Consider the following 23,172-nt stretch of genomic DNA (forward strand, 5'->3'; position numbering starts at 1 on the left):
CTAGAAGACAGTCAACCGTATATATAACCCGGTTTCCTCTAGCATAAAAATGGGATTTCTTGCAGTATTGAATAGGTTCTGTTGCACCCGCACCAAAATGGTTCCAATGTCACCTCTGGGTGGCTTTTGCTGAGGCCATACCTCAGTAGCAGAACTGATAATTTGCACACAGCAGATATTATGTACAGTCTCCAGTATCTCTGGATAAAAAGCTCAGGTAGCAAGTGAAGAGATATATATCTTGCCTCAGACCCCAGAGAGATACTAACAGCCACGGCAGACATTATAGTAGTGAGCTGGATGGACATATGTATAGTCTGATCTGGTAGACAACAGCTTCTTGTGTCTTCAGCATAAAGAAGTTGGAGGAGATTGCGGCAGGATAACCTCCAACAGGAATCCTTTGGGAAATGAGTGGCATTTCAGCTCACGTTTGGAGATGTGGTTTTAACAGTGAAAACGTAGTTTCGTGCTAAGCCACAAAAATGAAATGGAAGAAAAGAATGTGCAATCCAAAACAGCCCAAATAATTTCCATTCTAAGACACAACTAGTGCAATGCGGCAGCCCCAAAGAGGACGTCATGAAGCAGCATTGCCACATGTTACTGATTTTCGATCCACCAAGGCATTATTTCGAAATCATTAACTTTTGGGAAAAGCCACACAAAATGGACACCTCTGTGAAAGGATGATACACAATGTGTCATTCTGTTCTTTGTACACCTCAACTTGTTTTGTCTGTTCGTGGAAACAAAACCATTGTTCTACACGATAAGGGAAAGCCTGGTCAGGCACAGTGCAACCACTCCATAATACTAGACTACATCAGACGGCTGTTGTAAGGATGACTAAAATAGTATATGTAAAGCAATTCAATCATGCAAAAAAAGATTAAGAAAAGGGGGTGGGGAGAACTGCATACACACCAAGGTACATTTCAGGAAGAATCCACTTATTTCAGTGGATAACATTTGATTGATTGATTGATTGATTGATTGATTGATGATTGATTGATTGACTTATATACTACCCTTCATCAAAAGATCTCAGGGCGGTTCAGTAGATAAGAATACAAGATGAAAGCACAAATAAATAGTCAAATGGATACAGAATATTAATCAGTCAAAGGCATGGTTGAAGAGGAACCATTTCCGCCTGGCACTTAAAACTATACATTGAAGGCACCGGAAGAACCTCCCTGGGCAGAGCATTTCACAAATGGGGAGCCACTGTAGAAAAGGCCCATTCTTGTGTCGCCATCCTCTAGACCTCACATGGAGGAGGTACACAAAGATGGGCCAAAGTTGATTAATGCAGAGTCTGGGTTGGTTTATATGGGGAATGGCAGTCCTTGAGGTATTGCAGTCCTGAGCCGTTTAACAATGTACTGAACTCTCCCACTGAAATAAAGTGGTTTGTTTTAAATTTAGCTGGACTACATCTTAAATATTTATGATAAAACAAACATACAATAAAAGCAGTAAATTGAAATATTAGGGGAAAATCAACTGACTGTTCTCTTGTTGAGTAAGCTATACAAAGAAGATGTTATTCCAACAGTGACAGTAAAATGAGCGTGAATGAAATTCAATAATGCACATCCAGTGTGACTGGTGAATATTTGACGATTTTGCTGTTTTATTTTGTTTCGATTGACTGATTGCATTGGCTGTGCTTTCCTTGTCTCTTTCCCCTGTATTAATATGTCATTCATCAATTTAGGTGCATCTGGTCAAATAATAATAATAATAATTTATTTATTATTTATACCCCGCCCATCTGGCCGGGCCTCCCCAGCCACTCTGGGCAGCTTCCAACAAAATATTAAAATACTGTAATACATCAAACATTAAAAGCTTCAGATGTCTTCTAAAAGTCTGGTAGTTGTTGTGGCATATAAATAAACCAACACACACACACAAATTCAAATTCAAAAAGAAAATTGGAATAGTATTTTAGAACAAGAGCAACCCATATATATTAAATATTTTGATCAATATGCATATGGAGGGAAGAAAACCTGAACTTTAAAGTCCTCCTCTTAAAGCTATCAAGGTCATTCACTGCCTGGCCTTACTGCTACAAGCAGTAAGCACAGAATTCGCCAATGCGTAATATATGCATGAACTTCTAGCACTTCAACAAGATTGCATGTGCCAGTTATGCTTCCATGCTACACTTTACACATTGAGTATTGAGAGATAGGGCCTTAAGACAAAACCACACAGTTAAAAATTGGTTTAGCAACACCTACAACCTATCGAGTAAAGCCAAGAGACTAACGATACATTTTTATGGGTCTTCCGCATTTGCTTAGGTTTTCAATAAATATATAGGACACAGTTTGTTTACTCACATTCTCATTAAGTACATGGCTGGGGCATGGTCAATTTCTTTTGTTTGTTTACAATGGGTGGGATTCACCTAATGCACCTGATCAACAGAAGCCCTGTATAAGGATTTCCACTTGCACAATCGGGCTTATCCTCTTCTCATGTATACCCCCCAAAACTGGCTCTGGGGAGGTGAGGAGAACACTCAGAACAGCACGCAATTGGGAGGAGAGTGAGGATATTTCCATCTGGCAAGCTGCATTGCATGCCCAGATGGAACATTTGTAATAGTCAGACACTGATCTCTACCCAGTTTTTTTAAGCCACCCCCATCACAGCATGATCCCAGGGTAGGAGTACAAAGATCATGCAAAATCACAACAGAATCAGCAGGAGCAATAAGAAGTTAAAATCCCAGATAAGATAATTAAGCCCCAATAATAGCCTGTTGGATGGCGAGAGATACTGGCTATCTCTAAAAAATCATCAATTGTTAGTATATCAAGGTACCAGTCATATACATTATTCCTCGTGATACTGTAACAATGCTAAGTTCTTCCTCAATGCACATACTGTGGATCATTCAGTGCAGTAATGATATCATGGCATCTGTCCAGTCAAGTATGGGGAGGCTACACTGGAGATTTGCTATTTGGATTTTCTATTCTAGGCACAAGATGTCTTAGGCCAACTGTGTGGATAATGTCATTATATGGTTTAGCCACTAGGTGGCACTGGATTGAGTTACATGTTGACGGAACTCAGGAGATTCCTGTTACTGCTGGTACTGTTGAAGAGAGGCAATAAAGTTCTTGTCTAGCTTCCTGATTGATGTACCCTCTAAGCCTTACATGACCCTGCATGAGAAGTCATGTAATGGTCACACATCTAAAGAAAATGTGGCAGGTTGGAAAATGTGTTAAGTTGTTGGTTGGCTGTGGGGCGGAGAAGATCACAAGGTGATTCTGGTGGAAACTGCAGATATTCCCTAGGTGCCAGGTGGACTTGCAGGCCAAAGAATAACCAACAATGCAAAGAATGAAAATTCAGAGGAGCATGTTTTGACCACCAAGGAACTTGTAAGCACTTTCAACAGTGGCACCAAGAAGAAATGTAAAATGTTTTGGAGTTTGGTTTTTTCCTTTCCTTTTGCAAGCCAGAAGCAGCCAGTTATTAAATGAATTAGGCCTCAGAAGATCACACAAATTATAATGAAGCAGGTACTGAAGAAATTGAGCACGCTGACGTTTTTATAAGAAGTTAACATTTACTTTCATAGCCTGTGGAGCCTGAGGGAGCTTATTATGAAGGTATGCATAACTTCCCCAACTATAGCTGTTATCAGCCTTGCAATTAAATGATTATCTTCTTCATTCCATGTCTGGCCTTTAATTTCCAATACGCTCTGTACTTAATGAATTTCCACTTAACTCAAAATGGCACGTAATGAAAGTAAGATTTTCCTTTAGTCGTATTGTCTAAGGAACTGCAACATACATTCACAAATTCAATTCATATGCCACTCAGCAGAATGAAACAAATGAATTCTAAGGAATATTAATTTGGCTTCACTAAATGGAGAGGGCAACATATGCACAGCTCGTGTTCAAATTCTGACAACTTTTTATATTTTATTCTGTTAAAATAGAGACAGGCTGAAACGGTGATGAGGAATGGTCACTTGTAAAGTACTCTAGGAACTGAATCCATGAAAATGAAAAGGCAAATTAAACACAATGACAGAAGCAGACTGTTCTTTTAGGTGTTCTTCAAGTTAACTAGACATTTGACTAATCTCTTTCACTAAACTTATGTTGGATATACAGGTACCACAGAGTTAATGAATTAGCAGCCTGACCAAGTTCAGACATAATGCTCAGCCAAACCATGGTTTAGCATGAATAACCAAATGTGTGGGTGCTATGGACTAAGTCAGAGTTTGCCATCCAAACCCAGCCTTGTGGTTTATCTTGCTCCAAACAAACCTTGAGCTGTAGCCCAGGTTTGTACTATGGTTTACCACTTGTGGTTTGTCTTGGGGAGATAAGCCACAAACTTATGTTCGGACGTTAATGCTTGAGCCAAACTATGGCTTAGTTCACAGAGGCATTGTAGCAACAGGACCAGAGGAGGAGCAAAGCAGACACCATCTTCTCTGTTTTGTTTGTTTGTGCTAATCCATGGTTTGGCTGAGTGTTATGGGTGAACTTGGCTAACTATGATGCAGCACAATCCAACGAATGTTTGCTTGGAAGTGAAATCCCAGTATATTCAAAGAAGTTTAGCAAGTGTGCTTAGGATGCAGCCCTGAACTGCCAAAAACTGCTTATTTAATCACCCAAAGGCTTCACTGTATGTTCAGAAGTCTTCAAATGTCCAAAGACATTTAGCAGTGAAGCCAAGAACAGTATCTTAAATTTCAGTAAATCCAATACAGCCAAAGGGGGAGAAATCCAGATACCTGGAAAAAACAAAACACTATTCAATTTATTTTTCCTTTGTATATGCAGGAAATGACAGGGCATGCAACTGCTTGTTCTGAAACAGAGATTCCCTGTAGAAGCCTTTATTTACTCAGTTTTAGATGCCAGATATACAGCTTGCCCTCAGTGCTAGGCTATATTAATTTGCCATCTTCTTCTTAGCTACAAAGCCATCCTTAATTCACCTTCACAAAGAGATATATAGATACCTGAGAGAAACTGCATTTGGCCCATAGATCTCTCTCACTGCTGCCAAGTCTGCTTCCAACTGTGGGTGCTTGTGAAGTTCTCCATCATAACTAACCTGCAGAGAAAAGGGAAAAATATGTTTTGCTGGGAGTTTCTCTTTCTTAGTAACTCCCCCCACAACCCGTCTTCAGCGACTGGCCCAAAGTTGAGGTCACCTTGTGGCAGAAACACAGGGAAGTGCAAAAACGTATAAGAGCATTTAAAAAAAAGAATTTTCAGTGGATGAGACCAAATGTCCACTTTGCTTTCTGCAAAACTAGGCAAGTGTGTTTAGGATGCCCACAACAAGAACATGGCAAAAGGGTTGATTGTACAGTGGTACTTCAGGTTACATACGCTTCAGGTTATATACGCTGCAGGTTACAGACTCCGCTAACTCAGAAATATTACTTCGGGTTAAGAACTTTGCTTCAGGATGAGAACAGAAATCGTGTTCCGGAGGCACGGCAGCAGCAGGAGGCCCCATTAGCTAAAGTGGTGCTTCAGGTTAAGAACAGTTTCAGGTTAAGAACAGACCTCCGGAAAGAGTTATGTTCTTAACCCAAGGTACCACTGTATACACTGTTTGGGTATTCACTGAATGTACAGTAGCTTGTAGATTCTGAAATAAATTCAACAGGCCTTGCCTGCTGATTTCCCCAAGCAACTGGCATTTATAGCTATCCTGCAGTTACATTATACAGAGAACAATAATGTTGGGTGGCCTTATACAAATACAGAGGAATTGTGGGAGGAACCAGCTGAGGAACCCTAAAGGGAAGAAGGCTTAGAGTTCAGGGACTGGTGGTGGGACAGTGATGGGTGGTCACAGGGAGGAGGAGAAGACTAGGAATAGGAGAAGTCAGAAGCTGAAGGGGTAAAGGGGCTCAGTGAGTTGGGAAAGTCTTTGACAGAGAAGTCAAGAATGAGAGGAAGAAGCTGAAGCAGATGAGTGGAAAAAGGGAGGTCAAGAGCCAGGCTGGTTGAGAGGCATGGGTGTCTCCTCCTCTTGCTGCAACAAGCTTTCCTCTCCCCTTGTCTCCCAGAACCAGAAGAGGCATGAAAAGAGTGGAGGAGAGATTGACTGCACACAGGCACCGTCTCCGATTGCTTGCAAGAAGCCCTAGGGAGGAGGAGACAGCTGTGAGGCAGTGGGGCTTTTAGTCTCAGCAACTATTTCATGGAGTAAGACTTATAGGGCAAGAGCTGCTGTGCTCATTAGGCCTGAAACTCAGCCAAGTCTGTGAAGATCATGTTTTGCTAATGAGGAGTTAACTCCAGCCTGAATTGTGTGACTTATTGACCAGCTTCCTCTGTGGCAGTAGGCAACTGCATTATACCAAATGGACCGCTGGTCTGTCTTCCTCAGTACTGTCGCTACCGACTAGCAAAAGCTCTTTGGGGCTTTAGGCAGGATCTTTTCTCAGCCTGACCAGGTGACACCAAAGAATGAACCTTTTGCATGCAAAGCACACTCTATCACAGACCCCAGACTGGTAATACCACCACCAAAAAAATAAGGTCATAAGAGATTCCTAGTATTTGGGAGGTTAAATAAGTACAATACCTTCTGGCAATGATCACCCAATGACAGAAAACTCTGATTAAAGGAATCTCTTTGCTGTGTGATCTCCAAAGTCAAACACACACATAGAGAGAAAGATGTTCTGCAGAGGGAATTTCATTTATTGGATTATTTTGCATTCCCTCTGTACCACAATCCCACACAGTACCAGCAAAAATTCAGTCCCCCTCAGCAGTATTTTCACCTCATCTGGAGCCCTTAAAAATTAATTATCCTTCATTAAATAGTCTATTTTTTCTTGGAAATGTAAATGAAAGGGTTTTGCAAAAAGTCTTTTGGGTAAAAATTAAAAGGAAGGAAAGTGATGCAAACATTATTTGGCCTGTTTAAATTGAAATAGGGCTCATATAATAATGTTGAGGTACATTACTGTAGAGCTAAAATGGCAAGAAAGAGGCTGCATTCCTTCAAACAAAATCTGATTTAAACTATCCTGCTTCAGGAGAGGTTTTCTTTGATTTAGGGAAGTTAAGAATTAAATCTTTGTGAATTCTAATATGAACTGACCTGATATGCACCTCCTGAAAGAATGTGCGGATTGCAACAGAACTATCTATTGAATATTGCACTTCTCCAATGTTGTGACACAACTAAAAAAAAAGTATCAAAATGTGCTTTAAATTGCCTGTTTTGAATTAAACATTATTTTATAGAAAATCCATTGGGGGGGGGTGTCACAAATTAATGCAAAAATGGGATGGAACTGACACCTGAGTATGAAAGTGATGTGTGAAAGTGACATTGGCCAAAAGGAAATCCACCCATTCCCAACCTAGGTGCACTGAACTTTGTACTGGGCAGGTATATGTACATTTATTTGTTTGGGTGCACTTAGGGCTTACCCTAATAAAACTTCATATATGCCATGCAGAGTTAACCCCCAGTCTTCCTGGACCAATGACACCATGCTCTATTTCAAAATGCCACAGCAAGAATCTAAAGATTATTCCCCCCCCCCCCCCACAATGGAAGTAGTTCAGGCAGCCCCAAACTTGGCCCTCCCAATGTTTTGGGACTACAGTTCCCATCATCCCTGACCACTGGTCCTGTTAGCTAGGGATGATGGGAGTTGTAGTCCCAAAACATCTGGAGGGCAGAGTTTGGGGGTGCCTGAAGTAGATATTTGCATTAGGAGAGCAGCCTCCTCCATTGCTCCGCTCAACACTTTTAGAAGACACAGGACAGTGGCAAATTATGTGATTATAACAGCATCACCCAAGAAAGGGAAATCTCAGCATAGGAAGCAGCCACACATCTTGCTGAACTTTTTTTAATAACTACACTGCCACTGAAAGCCTTGAGGAATGGTGGTGGGATGGTAAGAAGAGAGTGGGAGAGAGACAAAAAGAAGAAATGGGTTCACAATGAACTTATAACAGAATTATAGACAATCTGCCGTCTTCTGAAAAAAGCTACAGTTGCTATGAACCTGGTGCAGCAGATAGTAGAAAATATTAGTCATCCAAGTAATGACTTGAAAACCTCCATTATCCCTAACTCGTCAACCAGACCCACGGGAATTTTCAATGACTCTAACAGCCCATAAAGCTAAGACTCCAATGAAGTCAATACAAAATAGATTTACATTAATATAGTGTAAATAGGAGGGAACAGGGTGGTCTTGTATCTCGTAGAAAGTCCATTTTGCCTGTGATGATGTCAGGGAGTCTCAGACCTTAATCAGAATAGTGAATATGACATTCAGTTCTCCTGCTAAGGGGCTAATGACTTGATATTCAGAGAAGTCACATTCAGCAGATGCTTAACATGACTAGGCCTGAAGCTTAATGCTAATATATTATTTGTTTGTTTGTTTAAAAGTGTACTTCCGAGGCAGCTAACAAGTCAAAAAGCCAGACTACTTAAACTCAACCAATGATAGTTGGGATGCTGGCCAGGAACACACCTGTTAAACAGGATTATTAGAGAGGCATACAAGCAAAATTTATATAAGACAGGAATCTGAGCTTCTGTCTGGGATACTGCTGAAATCAGGAAATAGCTAGGACCGATGGGATATCTGGAGGGCACCAGGAAATTCTTTTCTTGGGGAAAGCCTTTAAAAATGTGATCCCTTACCTGCACTCTGAAGAGTACAGCCAAGTATCTTGAGAAATGAGTCTTGTTCATGGGTATGGACCTGAGCAGGATACATTTGCCCAAGCAGCAGATGTCTCTGTGTGTATCATTCATCAGCCAACGTTGGTATGTGTTTCAGATCTGTCTTTGTGTGTGTGTGTGTGCACAGGGATTCATCTGTCAAGACGGCCTGTGCACCAGTCTCTGTTTGTGTTATCCATCTGTCTAGGAACTTTAAAATAGAAATCTTTTCTTTCTCTAGGTATGTTTGAATAAGCCTTTTTTTTCTGGGAGAAGGGGAAGAGGTTTGGTATCTGCATTTAAAGAAACACTTATCTGCATATAGATACATTCAAACGTCTGGTGGGATGGGGTAGGAAAATCGGATGATGTACAGTCTGGATGCCTGTGTATCACGTTTCAAAAGGTTCACGGTTCTTGAATCAGTTTACAAGGCCCATAACAACATGAGTCCAGGTTATCTCAAGGATCACCTGATCCCTTATATCCCAGTCTGATCACCGAGATCTTTGGGGGAGTCTCTGTTGGTGGTCCCCCATGACTGAGATACATGGCTTTTAACTATGAGGAGCTGTGTGTTCAATGTAGTGGCACCAGGCCTGCATAATTTCCTCCCAGGTACCCTCTTTGCTTCAGGTATATGGCTAAGACTCTTAAAACTAAGGCAGCATTTTAAGGTAGCATTTGGGTTTTGTGATAATTTTTTATTGTTGTATTATCTCATGTTCTGTGGATTATTTTTCTCTACATTCCTTAGAAATGTGAATAATTAAGTGATATATAAATGTCTTAAATAAAACAAAACTATTTCTGACATAACGCTTTTAGTGAGTAGAAACAGAATCCAATTCAATAGTAGCACCTGTTATAAGTAAAATACGTATAGTGTCACTCATTCTAAGGAGAAACACAAACAAATAGCTGGCGAGTGTCAAATTTAAATATAGGATTGTTGTTTTGTCTGTCAATGAACAGATTCTAGGAGCAGCACAGCCAAAAACTAGCCATACATGCTTTTGCTTGGACAAGCACATCTCTGTTTACTATTTAGAGAAAAGAGCAAACACAAACTTTCACAGTGAAAAGTAAAATACCTGCGAAGATAAAAGGTATCCCTTTCCTGTGTCTGAATGGATTGTGTTTAGAAGAGATGAGCCGTTAAACCGAGACATGATATAGATTTTTGACTGTTGTTCTAGAGAAGGAAAGCATTTTTCTCTCTCCTGAAGAATTCTGCACAGGTGACTGGCAGGAGTAAAGAAACCCTTTTATCAAAGATCAAAGCAGAGTTTTCTTCTTCGCCGCCACTGTCTTATAATCTCTCCATCACTCACAGCTCTTCACGTCACATCTGTTTGGTTCAGACTACTAAAAACTGGAGCTGTGCGTAAAAGGTCTGTTGAAATACTTCACCCAGTTTGTGCACAGAGAAATTTGGAAGACAATTTCAGTGAATTTCTCCAGCAGTTTTCTCAGGGCAGACTGGCCGCCATCTTGGACCCTCCACAAGACCTAGCTTTGTTGTGGGACACTGGGCAGGAGGGAGCCACCAGACAAAAAATAACGGAGAACGTTTAGAGAAAATACTGCGGAGGGACCATTTTCTTTGTGAGTGAGAAAAATACAGTCTCACAGCAACAGGGATACTATCCTCCAAGAAATCCATAGTTTTAATGCTCTCAGCATCTACATCTGTAGCTTCTTTATGATGGTAACAAGGAATATTGGAAGTTCCCTTCTGGCTACAACATGGTCTGATCCATGCCTCACAGTGGTCTACACCCAGAAGCATGGGTCTGGAGTTGAATATATGCCCTGCCTACTTTCTGCATTAAGGGTTGAGACCAAGGGAGCTGATTCTGCCAGTGAGCAGTTGCTTCTCTCAGATCTCCGCCCCCTCCCTCGCAAGATCTGGGTAAGTAAATGCTCCTAGAAATCCCCCTTACAAGAAGGAGATGAGAGATTCAGGAATCCCACCAGTTCTTTCTGAAGTAGAAACTGAGGACCTGTGCAATTTCATAGCACCCTTTTTCCTAATGATGTTCATTACTTGTTCTCTTAGGCTTCCATTGCTTGACATCCTTCTTCCTTCCTTCCTTCCTTCCTTCCTTCCTTCCTTCCTTCCTTTCTTCACCTACCATCTTCTTTCAACTCTGTTTCATCTTTCTGGCTCTGCCTTTTAAAATTCCATTTTGAAACCTGTCTGCCTGTTTTCCCTCTTGAACGCTCGTTTGTACTAATCCCTCATCTTGCCTCATACTCTATTTGCCTTCGAATATACAATTTAGGTGTCTTGCGTGCTGAGTGCCAACAAACTATGCCTCTTGTACTAATTTTGTTTTCCTTTAGGACAAATGTAATTGCTAGTTTGTCCACACCAGCATACACTTTATTGCTACTTCTCTTGGTTGAATTCCTCCAGGATATTATAAACACACAGAGAGAAAATGATTCATAACACAAATTCACTTTCTCAAAAAAAATCTGCATAGCTATTGCCCAAAATTTCACTACCAATCATTTGCTCATTTCATACTGTGTCGTTATAGGGTGCAGTCAGTAAGCATCACTGAACTTAGTTGTATATGGATGGAGCCAGGAATTTCCTGTTACAGCCATGTCCTGTTTAAGAGAGGCAATAGAGTTATCTTGCCTACCGACAAGACTGTCCTCTTAAGCCAGGCATCCCCAAACTCAGCCCTCCAGATGTTTTGGGACTACAATTCCCATCATCCCTGACCACTGGTCCTGCTAGCTAGGGATGATGGGAGTTGTTGTCCCAAAACATCTGGAGGGCCGAGATTGGGGGTGCTTGTCTTAAGCTTTCCATTATATACTACAGTTGTAACTGGATACCCCTTCATGGATCACTGCCTTGCTGTGGCGAAGGGGCTTGAATAACTCAGAGAAGCTATGAACTATGCCGTGCAGGGTCACCCAAGATGAACAGGTCATAGTGGAGAGTTTTGACCAAACGTGATCCACCTGGAGCAGGAACCGGCAAGCCACTCCAGTATCCCTGCCAAGAAAACTCCATGGACAAAGACAACACAGGAGTGCCTGGCGTGCTCTGGTCCATGAGGTCACGAAGAGTCGGACACGACTAAATGACAAAACAACAACAACTGGATATACAGTTTGAATTGTTTAAATGGGACAGATGGATTGCCACCTGTCACAGATGCTTTGGGGCGGGGGGGGGTCTCTTCAAACTTTATGATTCTATGATCTGCACTAGGCATTTAAAGCCATGTCAGGACAATTTGAACAGTCATGGTTTCCTGAAAAGTATCCTGGGAACTGCAGTTTGGTTTAAAATGCTGAGAGAGTTGATCCCTATTCTCCTCCAAGGGCTGCAATTCCCAGAGTGGTTTCACAGTCAATCCCTCTTCACAAGGAACTCAGGAAATTGTAGCTCTGTGAAGAGAATAGAGGTCTCCTAACATGCTTTTGGGGGGGTCTGAGGTTCCTTTCCCCTCTTCTACAAGCATCTGGTAGGTCATTGTCGAAGGGAGTACGTTGGATGAGATGGGACTTTGTTCTGATCCAGCAATGCAAGTTTTACCTTCTTATGTAAGGGGGATAAAATGGCAAAGGATCAAAGGCAGAATACAGAGGAGGAAGGTTACACAAAAAGGTCGGAAATGTTCCCAGCCGGCGTTTAGAGGATTTCATAGAGGACAGTCTTTCCAACAATATTTCATTAACGATTGTACAGATTCACTGACATTTTGTTTCAAATGTGTCTTACAAAGGACCTAAAGCATGAGAAGCAACTTCTGAGCACCAAAAAGATGAGTTGAAGAAAGTGCCCTAATCAAACCTTTCATTGTTCTCACAAAAGACACCAGAATGGGGACAGCACTTTCATTCCTCTTTTGGAAAGAGGCTGTGCTAAGTATTTTCAATTCCACTGAGAGAGCAAGAAACAAGGCAGGGGGAAAAATGCAGTCCTGCTTTAAAAAGGAAAAATAATAATAATCAGCAAATCTCAAGGTGAATCAGATTTAAAAGCTCCAAAAATGGACACTGCTATTCCGGATTGGAATAAAAAGTTATGTAACTGACTTTTTAATATTGAAAAATACTGGGGTACATTTTTAGCTCAGTGGTAACCATATAACACCTTGGGGGGTTTTAGTGCCATTTTGTTAAGGCTGAAGTTCCTAAACACATTTACTTGAATGCTATATTCCACTGGAATTAGTGGGGTTTTATTTCCAAGATGCAGTATAAACCTATGCATATCTGCTCAAAAGTATATCACAGTGAATTCAGTAGGTCATAGATAAGTGAGTGTAGGGTTGCAGATAGGTAAATGTGTTAAGGATAAATATATGAAACTCAACTCTTCAGATCACATTTTAAGATTGACATTAATTGAACATGTTTTATACAATTTTGCTAAATTACTTGGTCTTTTCCAGAAGACAGACTTTGTGAAACCCTTCCTAGGTATGTGTGCTCAATCCATTACATGTGTAAGCATGCATATGTCTTCAAAAATAAGCAGTCCAAAAGCATGAATGTATTTTCTGTAAACAGACTTTGCTAAACCCTCAATTATCTATCTGCTGTCAATCCATTACATGTGTGCGCTTGCATATGTCTTTTTTAAAAAAATCGTAAGAACTGCCAGGCTCACCTGCTCCCACCTCCTCCTCTGGCACGGCTGCAATAATAATACTGCCAAGCAGATCAGAAGTTTCTATGTTCATATAAGATTAACTGCAGCTTGCCATGCTGTACAAACCTATGCAAACTGTGGTTAAACACAACTATGCTTAGTGGAAACAAGCCATCTTCAAACCATAGTTAATGAAGTTGGCTTGTGTCAGGGGTTCAGGAGCAGAGGCACAGGATAAGGAGGAAATGGAGAGTGAAGGGGAGGAGTCCGAAGGAAATGTCAGCGATGACAGCGATCCGAGGTCTCTGAGTCTTTCCAGTGAATCGGACGATTCACAGAAAGGAGCTCCCATGGTCAGGGCAAGGGGAGTGCCCAGGGGAACACCTCGGGAAGAAGGGGGCAGAGGGGACTCAGAGAGTAGCAGTTGGAAATCCGGGCCCACGTCCCCCCCAGAGTGCAGTAGGGGGGAGGAGTCCCAGGCATCGGGATCAGGTGGCGCGCTGCCAGCGGGAGAACATGAGGCAGGATTGACCACACCTCCGTCGGGGAGTGAGGAAACGGTCATCAGGAAGGTTAAACGCGCGCGCGCGCCAAGTTCAAATGTACAGGAGGGAGGCACAGTTGGCAGCCCGGGAAGAGAGCCAGGTCCTAAAGCCCGCCGAAGAGAGCGGGAGGAGTCAGGGGGGTCATCGTCAGCCTCAGAAGAATCCAGGGAGACAGGGGCCCCGGAGGGCAGCAGGACCCAGAGGAGAAAGAAGAGGTGGAGTAAAGCTAGAGTCTTAAACTGGGGTACAGGGGGCGGAGACTCAGATGGAGCTTCGCCGGTCTAAAGCCTAGACGTAGAGCTGGAGCGCTGCGGCGGGAAATGGAAACTGTACTTCAATAAAGACTTTTGTACATAAATACCAGCCAGCGTTGGTCCTCTGTGAGCTGGGACCAGGAGCCAGCCCTGACAGCTTGATTCACTAAACATAGTTAAAATTAACCACAGTTGAGTGTTTGGATGACATGGTAAACTGTGGTTAATCTAAAAGTCAAAGCTTCCAGTCTCCTCCCTCATGGTTACACAGGAAGAGGCATGGGATACACGTGCTCAGGGGGGACTGGGCTTGTTCACAAATGTAGCTAAGGGACCTGTCCTACAGCTTTTCCCACAGGATTCATCGCTGATATACAGTCATCACATGAGCACCGTGATGCTGCAACCAGGCTTCAAATCAATGAAATCCAGTACTGTGTTATTATTGGTGCCATGCCACTAAAATCTCTCTTAAGAAGTGATGGCTCAATTATTTCAAAGCAAGCTACCATCAAAAACTAGGGGTGTGGGTTTTTCTTTTAAATAATAAATGTTTACCAAATTAAATGTATTTTCCAAAGGGAAGATGAAAAAAGAGCTGCAGAGGTGATTTCCCACCTGCTCACTCTTCAGATAACTTCTGCTTTTGATTTTTAACAAGATGGATAATTATTCTCTCTTACCTGCCCGCCATAGTAAAACTCTTCTGAGTCATTATCTCCTTCTGAATCTTCTTCAACCGCACTACTGTGCCTTGATTCCTGCTTAAAAGAAAAGCAGATGAACTGAGTAAACTTGAAATACAGCTCTCTTTTTTTTTTACCTTCCTCTTCTTCAACTATTGGAAGCTTGTGCAGCACTAGCTAATTCTGAACAATGAGCCAGGAAGTCCCTGGTTTGAATGATACCTCTGTCATGAATTCACTAGGAAGCTTTAGGTAACCCTTCTATCACAGCCCTCTAAGACTTCCCCTATGGCCCTCAGGACTCCCTCTAACCTTGCTTCCCATCCTTATTGAGTGGTTTCTTAGCCTGGCTAGAATACATCCTTGCGCAGGAATTTAACCTTAATTATTTCCAATTTTTGTTGAACCCAGAAGAAAGAAGGGCTTTTTCACTAGCTAGGTTCAATTCTAATCCTTCTAACCTCCTTTGGGGTAGGTTTGCGGGTATGGCAGAAGGAGATAGGATCTGCCCATGTGATGCCCACCTGGTGGAAACTCTAGCTCACATGGCCCTTAAATGTAAAATGTATGATGAACTCCGCCAACAGTTTTTAGACCATCTAAACCAGAAACCAGAGATGGAGGTTATACACTTCTTATTACAGGGGAGAAACCAGGAGCTCACCAAGACCGTAGCTAAGTTCCTCTATTTGATTTTTTTGTCACCAAAGTACACTACAGGATCCTGCCCTTGCTAGAGACCCACAGAGATGAAATAGATTGCTCTCCTCTTCTTCCCTTTGGCAAATGACTATACTGTTAAAATGGTGACGAGATCGCACTGGCTTATTTATTCTGAATGTTTGTAAGTGATGCCAATAAAGGATTGATGATGATGAATACATCCTTTAATAATGCTATGGGATGGCAGTTGGGGGAGGAGGAAGCTAACCTGTAGTACAAAGGTAACACTGCATTTATTGTTCCACTCACTTTTGCATATGACTCTGCTCGCTATATGGTCCCTGGAAGGTTGCCTAGGAATTAATGTGGGCCTTGGGCTGAAAAAAAGATTGCACACTCCTGATCTATAATATGGGCTGTATGTGTGTGAGAGAGGAATAATAATATTGCCAATTTACAGGGTGGTTGAGGAATCATAGCTATGAATGTGACGTGCTCTGAACACTTGAAAGAGCTACGCAGAAGTGAAGTGTTGTTACTAAAAAGAAACAAGTCTCTACCAAAGCTGGGTCATTGCCATGTTCGCCTTAGGCCTCAGAGTATCCCATGTAAAATGGTCGCCCTCAAGGAGGTCAGCAGGAGCTTAGCCAAAGGAAACACCAAACTACCTGACAATGTCATCACACAGGCACCAGGCTATTATTAGCTGTGAATACATTCTTGGGGATTCACTGAAGCAGTAAAGAGATATCCCAATTTATACAGTTCACAAGTGTGACTGTGTACACAAGCATGACTGTAAATGGTGCATGGCCCAGGTTGAATGCACAAGATCTCTATATGATCACAACAGCCTATATGGAAATGGTTGCTGGCTTCCTGTGTGTAAAATGGAATATACCAGATATTAGAGAACCTATCCAAGCAATGCAAAATGCTCATTGACTTGAGTGCAGTGACTGCCGTGTCTGTTACATTCTAAATATCAGAGAATCTACAAGAAAATAAATGTATAAAGCAACTCTTTGGGCTCCTTTTCTATCTGTAGTAACTGTGTCAGCTCCTGTTTAATGAAGAATTGTTTGACCAATCTAAGGCATGTCCAAATCACATTCAGTATACTTATTCATACTAGTTTTTTTTCCTCTTTCTTTCTTTCTTTCTTTCTCTCTCTTCTTCTCGTTCCATGCACAACTGTGTGTAGCATTTTAGTTTATTTTTTGATCCAGTGAATTAGCCTTATGTCATTACTATGTACTAACAGTGACTTGTAACATATGCAGCCAAGGGCCACAAAATAAATAAATCCTGGGCATCTAAATACTTGGTGCTGGCCCCTAAGCATTTTAGCAGTTTTCCATCCCTGCAAAATTGTTGTCTAAATGTAAAATTCAGACACAGAGAAACTGAAAACAGTTTCCCAACTCTTCATGAAATAGACTGTCCTGGAGGAACCCTTCACATAATAGCATGCTTCATTCATGTCTCTATTTGGAGGAAATTTCAGCATTTGAATAATCAGAAGGTTGCAGAACCAGGAGGACAGCTATTTAAACAAGGATCTATAAACACTGAGCTACACAGAGGACACATAGCAGGTAACTAGCAATGTCATATCCCTGCAGTTTACATAATGACTACATTACTGTATATATTAGAATCCCATTACCCACATTTCCCTCTTTGATCAAAACCATTTTTGATCTAGGCTATTGTACTTTCTTCATTCATGTCTTGTACACAGGTCTGTAACTGAATGGAAATCAGCTGTGTAACTATCAGAGAGTGAAAGCTAGAGAGATCTGCTCAAAATCACATTCCATTTGCCAGCAATTTCCACAGCTTGTGATTCTAATCTTTTTACAGTTATCTTCAAATTCTTGCTTTAGAGTATGTGCTTCATGTACATAGACAGGAAAACTGTATTGTCAAGAAGTATTAAACAACAAGACTGTTTTTTTAAAGGATCACCCAATTTTCTGGAAAAAATATGCTGATTTATTTTATTTTGTCCCTATAAGTAACCTTAACGAATGGGGGAAATGTGCTGCAACAACAAATAAGCCTTCTCAAATGCATCTTCATCACAGATGATCAAATCATAAAATGGAATAGCATGCTGTGAATGTTAGTGGGCACAACTCTTGCCTAGTTCCCACTAAAATGAGAATTTCACAGCAGCACTGAATTTTATTAAAGAGAGGCACCTAATAGATTGCACCCACTCAGCTAAACTAGGTTTTAAAAAAATCTTTTTCCAGGCTGTTTGGCTTCAAGGTAGTCTCTGCCATGCAACAAGCTGAGACACTTCTAGGAACATAAGGAACTGCTTTATACTGAGTAAGATCACTGACCAAGCAAAGGAAACAGCAGACAGAGTCTCTTTATGCCGTTAGATATTTGGAAGATGAAGGTTCCCAAAGCTTGGTGAGACAACTTTTTGTTCTTTCTTCCCATAGGCCCAGTAGTGCTTTCTTATTTCAACCTGTTTCCACAGCCTTAAAACCTCTCTTCTCCCTGCAACCAACTTGATGTGGTGCGCGCGAATCAGTTGGTTGCCAGCATTAAAATCAATACAAGTCAACAAACAGCTCTCTGAACATGTTCAAAATGTTGTTTTCCCATTTGGAGCGGGAAAGAACTTGGGAGAGATATAATATTTGGCAATTACTGTTTCTGAGCGTTACTAGGTCAACAAATTTGTATTCTAGACCAGATCATAACAAGTGCCTCAACATCACTACTGATGGAAGATCACACCACTTTTATTTATTGCTTGATTGATCAACTTCTATTTACGACTGGACTATCAGCCAGTCTTCAGACTTTTTATTCACACCAGATAACCTGTACACACAGGTTCCGTGGACATAATATCATCCTATTCATTTCACTGGCAGGGAAAGTTCCATGTGCACATTCCACGAAAGAGTGAGTAGACCTTTGGACAAAAGCTGGGGCTCCTCTGAGCATGATAGCTTGGCAGAGGTGGTTTCTCGGACTTTTCTTAATGTACTCTGCGATCTGTTTGCAAGCATTGTACTAACAAAGCAATACTGTACCTCTCCATTTTCCCTTTGCAACCTTGATTTTATGGATAAACAACAGTTGACATCACTGGTTTTTCGCAATTCTAAAAAAAGAATAGAAAAAGGGGGAAAGAGGACAAAGTTAGCAGGTAAGGGCGTGGAGGGAAACTTTCTGTTCAGTGACCCTGGACTTTGATATAAATACCTGCAAGACAGAACTAAACCATAAGAATCTGCCTGAGACTGCATCAGTCTGTATGTCTGTACCTGTATGTCTATCTGTCTATGACCGTATTATCCACGCTGGCTTAGCAGATCTCCAGAGCATCTATCAGAGGTTTCTCCCACCTCCACCAACTGGAGATGAAGGTAATGAACATGGGACTTCCTGTGTATGTATCATGTGCTCTACCACTGAGTTATTGACCCTGTTTCACTTTGATGTGCAGAAAGCAGTGGGGCAGGGAAACAGACATGGGGTTCTGTTTTCTTTTCTTTCTTTCTTTTCTATAACTTTTTTATATTTACATTTCAACAACAACAAAAATTAATCAGTTCTCACATATCAAACATCGACTTCCCTCCCCCTCTTTCAGCGGTTCCATGAATTTACCCTTTTCTTCTTCTTTTTCTGCATATCCCAATTAACTCTATTTATTCTTTTCCTTATCTATTTCATATATGTTTTAGAAACTGTAAGTTTTTCCAGTAACCCTGCTAATGTCTTAATTTGTTTACAATTTATTTGTAAATTTATTTGTAAATATTCAATAAACAATTTCCTTTCCTTAATAAAAAGTTTGTTGTCTTGATTTCTTAATTCTTCCGGTATGTTTTGCCATTTCTGCATAGTCCATTAATTTCTTTAGCCATTCTTCTTTTGTCAGGACTTCTTCTTCTTTCCATTTTTGGGCGAATGCCATTCTTGCGGTAGTAGTTGCGTACACAGACACAGGGTTCTGGTGCATATGGCAAGGCTAGTACAAGAACTGACACAATCCTCAAGGATTTTGCTAAAAATCAGATTCCAGTCACTGAATTTTCAGTGCCCATCTGTGTTTAGAGAGACCTTTCCTATGTACTGCCGCCTTCCACTGAGAATCTCCGCATTCCAGCCTGAAGCTGCCAGAAACATCTGGCAGGGGCGTGGAGCCTCTTAATGTGGTGGTGATGATCTGTGTGACAAGGCACTCAAAATGTTACAAAGAGGGTGTGATTAACAAACCACAGGGAGGATGTTCCCAGAGCCATCCCCATGGTAAGTGTGAGGCATCAGCCCCAAGTAAATAATTCATGTTCTTGTAAATCTCACATTTTATTTCCCCGCCATCTAGTGTTACCATGCTATTTTAAAACTAATGTAGAATGAATGTTCTAATCACATCTGAGTTGTTGATTTTAATTACAATTCCTGTAAAAGCTAATGTGAATGTATTCCAAATATAATTTATACTTTTAACCGTGGAGGTAAAAATGGCCGTTAAGTCTTGATGGAAAATACAAAATTAACGAGTTATGCGTAAATAAATGGTCTATGTTTACTGTGGCCAATCTGAGCTAGCCTAGCACACTTTGGCATTGTAACAGCACACGGTAGAGAAGAAGAAGTGTTTGGATTTGATATCCCGCCTTTCACTCCCTTTTTTTTAAGGAGTCTCAAAGCGGCTAACATTCTCCTTTCCCTTCCTCCCCCACAACAAACACTCTGTGAGGTGAGTGGGGCTGAGAGACTGTGACTGGCCCAAGGCCACCCAGCAGCTGCATGTGGAGGAGCGGAGACGCGAACCCGGTTACCCAGATTACGTGACTACCGGTCTTAACCACTACACCAACTCCAGCTCCCATCAGCTCCAACCAGCCTGGCCAAGAGTAAAGGAAATGGGATCGGTGGTCCAATAGCCTCTGAAGAGCCATTGGTTTCCCATCCGTCTAATAGCACAGTCCTATACATGTCTGATTGGAGTTCAATGTGGCTTACTCTTGGGTGAGTGAATGTAGGATTCCTGCCTATATGTATTATTATAGTTGTTATGCAACACTCTGAGCTCTCAATCTTAAAGCTACCTGCTAAATAATAGCCAGGAAATAATTATATGTTAAATACTAACCAGCTACTCCTCAACAATCCTTCCCAATGTTTTATCATCTCTTATACTTCTTTTGTCCTTTCACTTCCCAAATAATCACCCGCCTGCTACTTATAGAAAGCATTTTGACATCTATTGGCGTCTTCAAGGCTTTTTTCTTCTTCATTATTTGTACCCTCAAGTATACTGGGGGAACTTGGTTCCTGGTGTGTCTCATAGTCAATTCCAGATGATCTAAAACATGGCATCCCAGTCTTCTTCATCTGCTGCTATTGATTTGTGTAGCTTTAGAAATATGAGATTTATCCTAGGCTTGCATCAGGTCAGATCAGAAAACAAATCAAGAACTTTCCTCCAAAAGGTGGGGAATAGCTTATCTTGCAATCCAGACCAACTTTGCAAAGAAAGCCCACAAAGGCTGAAAGTCTCTCCCACCGAGGCCACAAAACTCCAAATTCCTTCCTTCTTTCCCTTAAAAGCCCCACTTACAGCCTGGGTCAGTGATGGCACTGCAAATGGTTGTGGAGAGGTGGGTCTTTTCTTTTCTTCCCTCCCCAGTGCCCAGTGGGGCTTTCAAAGAAGAGGGGTTTGGGCAGGATGAGGACTTGGATGATAGAGAATAAGCCTGGCATTCTTCTTCATCTTGAATTTTAATCAAAGGTAAAGGAGTTTCTGGGGTTCAAATGCTCAACTCTTCTTTGAAATGAGCACTACAAGACCCCCAAAGCTCACATTTGACCAAAAGCCCTAAGATCATGCTTGATCTTAGGGCTCTTTTATCTGTTCTTCCTTGCAGTCATTTTATCATCGCTCCCAATTGCCATTAATTGCTTTACAATTTTGAGGACCAAAGGAAACCCACTGGTCTTTTACCATACTGGAATTCAGTTCCAAAAGACTTGCTACAAGTCCCACACAGCCAACAAGCATGAGAACTGCCACCTCAGACTTTACTTCTCAGATATTAAACAACATATACGATAAAAGAAACCTCCCACCCTTATAATAACCACGATGGAGCACAGAATACAGCCATGTCAAAGAAAATAGAAAATCCAAAGTTTAGTCCTCAAAAAATCAGTCCTCAGGACTTGCCTTTGTTGAGTTCCCAGTTGATTCTGAAATCACACCTATCCCCTTACTTACTGATATCTATGTCCTGGCTGCAACCTTCATGTTTCTTACTATGCAAGAGCAGTCAGAGCAGTGTGATGGTGCTATGCAGCCACCCTCCCGAAAGCAGGGCAAGAAAGGCACAAGGTCAGACATGTGTTGGTGCAACAGTAGACTTTCCTCTGGTATACCCACATAGTCCCAACCTCCTTGCCACCCAGCCACTGCACTGTCCTGGTAAGCGGCAGCAACAATGCGATGGGCAGAGTAGCAGGGTGGCACTGCCAACTCGGGAATGGATTGCCCTGACTAACAACTGAATTATCATTGGTATAAGACACTGCTTTCTTCTCTCTCTTTTGCCTTTTGATAAGCCTTGTGGATTGTTGAACAGATCTTCTTCCATGGTAGAAGGAGCTTTCCACTGCCAAAGCCATGCATTCCCACCTCTTCGGTGCAAAGGTTGTGTTCTGTCTGCCTTATTCAATGCATCACAAGATACTTTGGTCATCTCAGCATTACCTGTAGAAATTCGGTGGAAAATTATTGGAATTGGCTCTGTTGTAACTAATACATCTTCATCATTATCTGAACTGGACACGTAGGTATTGTCTGTAAAAGGAAAAAGAAAAACAACAAATGAATTTAATGTGTATATGGATTTAATGTGCAAAGATCACATACACTCCCCAAGCACTCCATGCCATGCAGCCATCATTTTAGGATAAAAACAGGCTCATCATTAAGCTTTCTGGTTCCTGCCCCCCAGCCCAGCAGCAGATACCCACAATTCAAATCCTGAGCCCTAGAAACCCTGTAGGAGAAATTGCAGCCCAGCACTAGCTTTGACATACCAAAGTCAGAAAGCCAAACTGTGGGAAACAGCCTTTCCTTGCCTCTGATAAATACATGAGAAAAAGCATACTCAATAATCAGTTGTATAGATTTAGGCGGCAATCCATAACCCACTTAGTTGAGGCCTTAAACTACTTTTTTTCTAGCTGTTCATTGATTTTCAGTCTCATCTGGAAACTAGAAAATGGTTCCCCACCACCACCTGAACCCATTTCTCTTTGATTTATTTGTTTAAGCCCCCTTCAGGATATAATAAAACTTGAAACAAAGATACCCATTATTTTTGATTTACTTTATCTTGTCTCTACCAGGGCACACGTTGGTGCTGGCACACAGCCTTTGCAAAGGTATATGAACACACTGTTCTGGGGATAAAGTTCCATGCTTCCTGAGTTCAGTAAGTGAAGTATGGGGGCTCTCTATCTTCTGGCAATGAGGAGAAAGAAGGCTTAGGTCTCGGAATACCTCTTGCTAGTTTGCAGAGCCCAGACAGATTCTTAGTATAAGAGACAGTGCCTATGTCTGTCACCAGGCATTGGCTCAAGCAGTTATTCATTGGAACCTACTCTTTAAACTATAATGA

General features: G+C 41.5%; 1 protein-coding gene across 7 annotated transcripts in view; it reads right to left on the reverse strand.

Annotated features, from left to right (window-relative positions):
* The window catches only part of PARP8 (poly(ADP-ribose) polymerase family member 8), a 157,835-nt gene that overhangs the window by 57,128 nt on the left and 77,535 nt on the right, over positions 1-23,172 (reverse strand). For 4 of the 7 annotated variants that reach the window (XM_083402772.1, XM_083402767.1, XM_083402771.1 and 1 more), the window contains 4 exons: positions 22,257-22,346; positions 18,568-18,638; positions 14,840-14,917; positions 5,027-5,121 (listed from right to left, as the gene is read on the reverse strand). In XM_083402772.1, the coding sequence (XP_083258898.1) occupies positions 5,027-5,121; positions 14,840-14,917; positions 18,568-18,638; positions 22,257-22,346 (334 nt within the window). Of the gene's footprint in view, positions 1-5,026; positions 5,122-14,839; positions 14,921-18,567; positions 18,639-22,256; positions 22,347-23,172 lie in introns of all 7 variants that reach the window. The other 3 variants (XM_083402766.1, XM_083402768.1, XM_083402770.1) reach the window with 1 other exon arrangement.

This window comes from Podarcis tiliguerta (genome assembly GCF_965153285.1).
Source record: "Podarcis tiliguerta genome assembly, chromosome: 11".
NCBI lineage: Eukaryota > Metazoa > Chordata > Lepidosauria > Squamata > Lacertidae > Podarcis > Podarcis tiliguerta.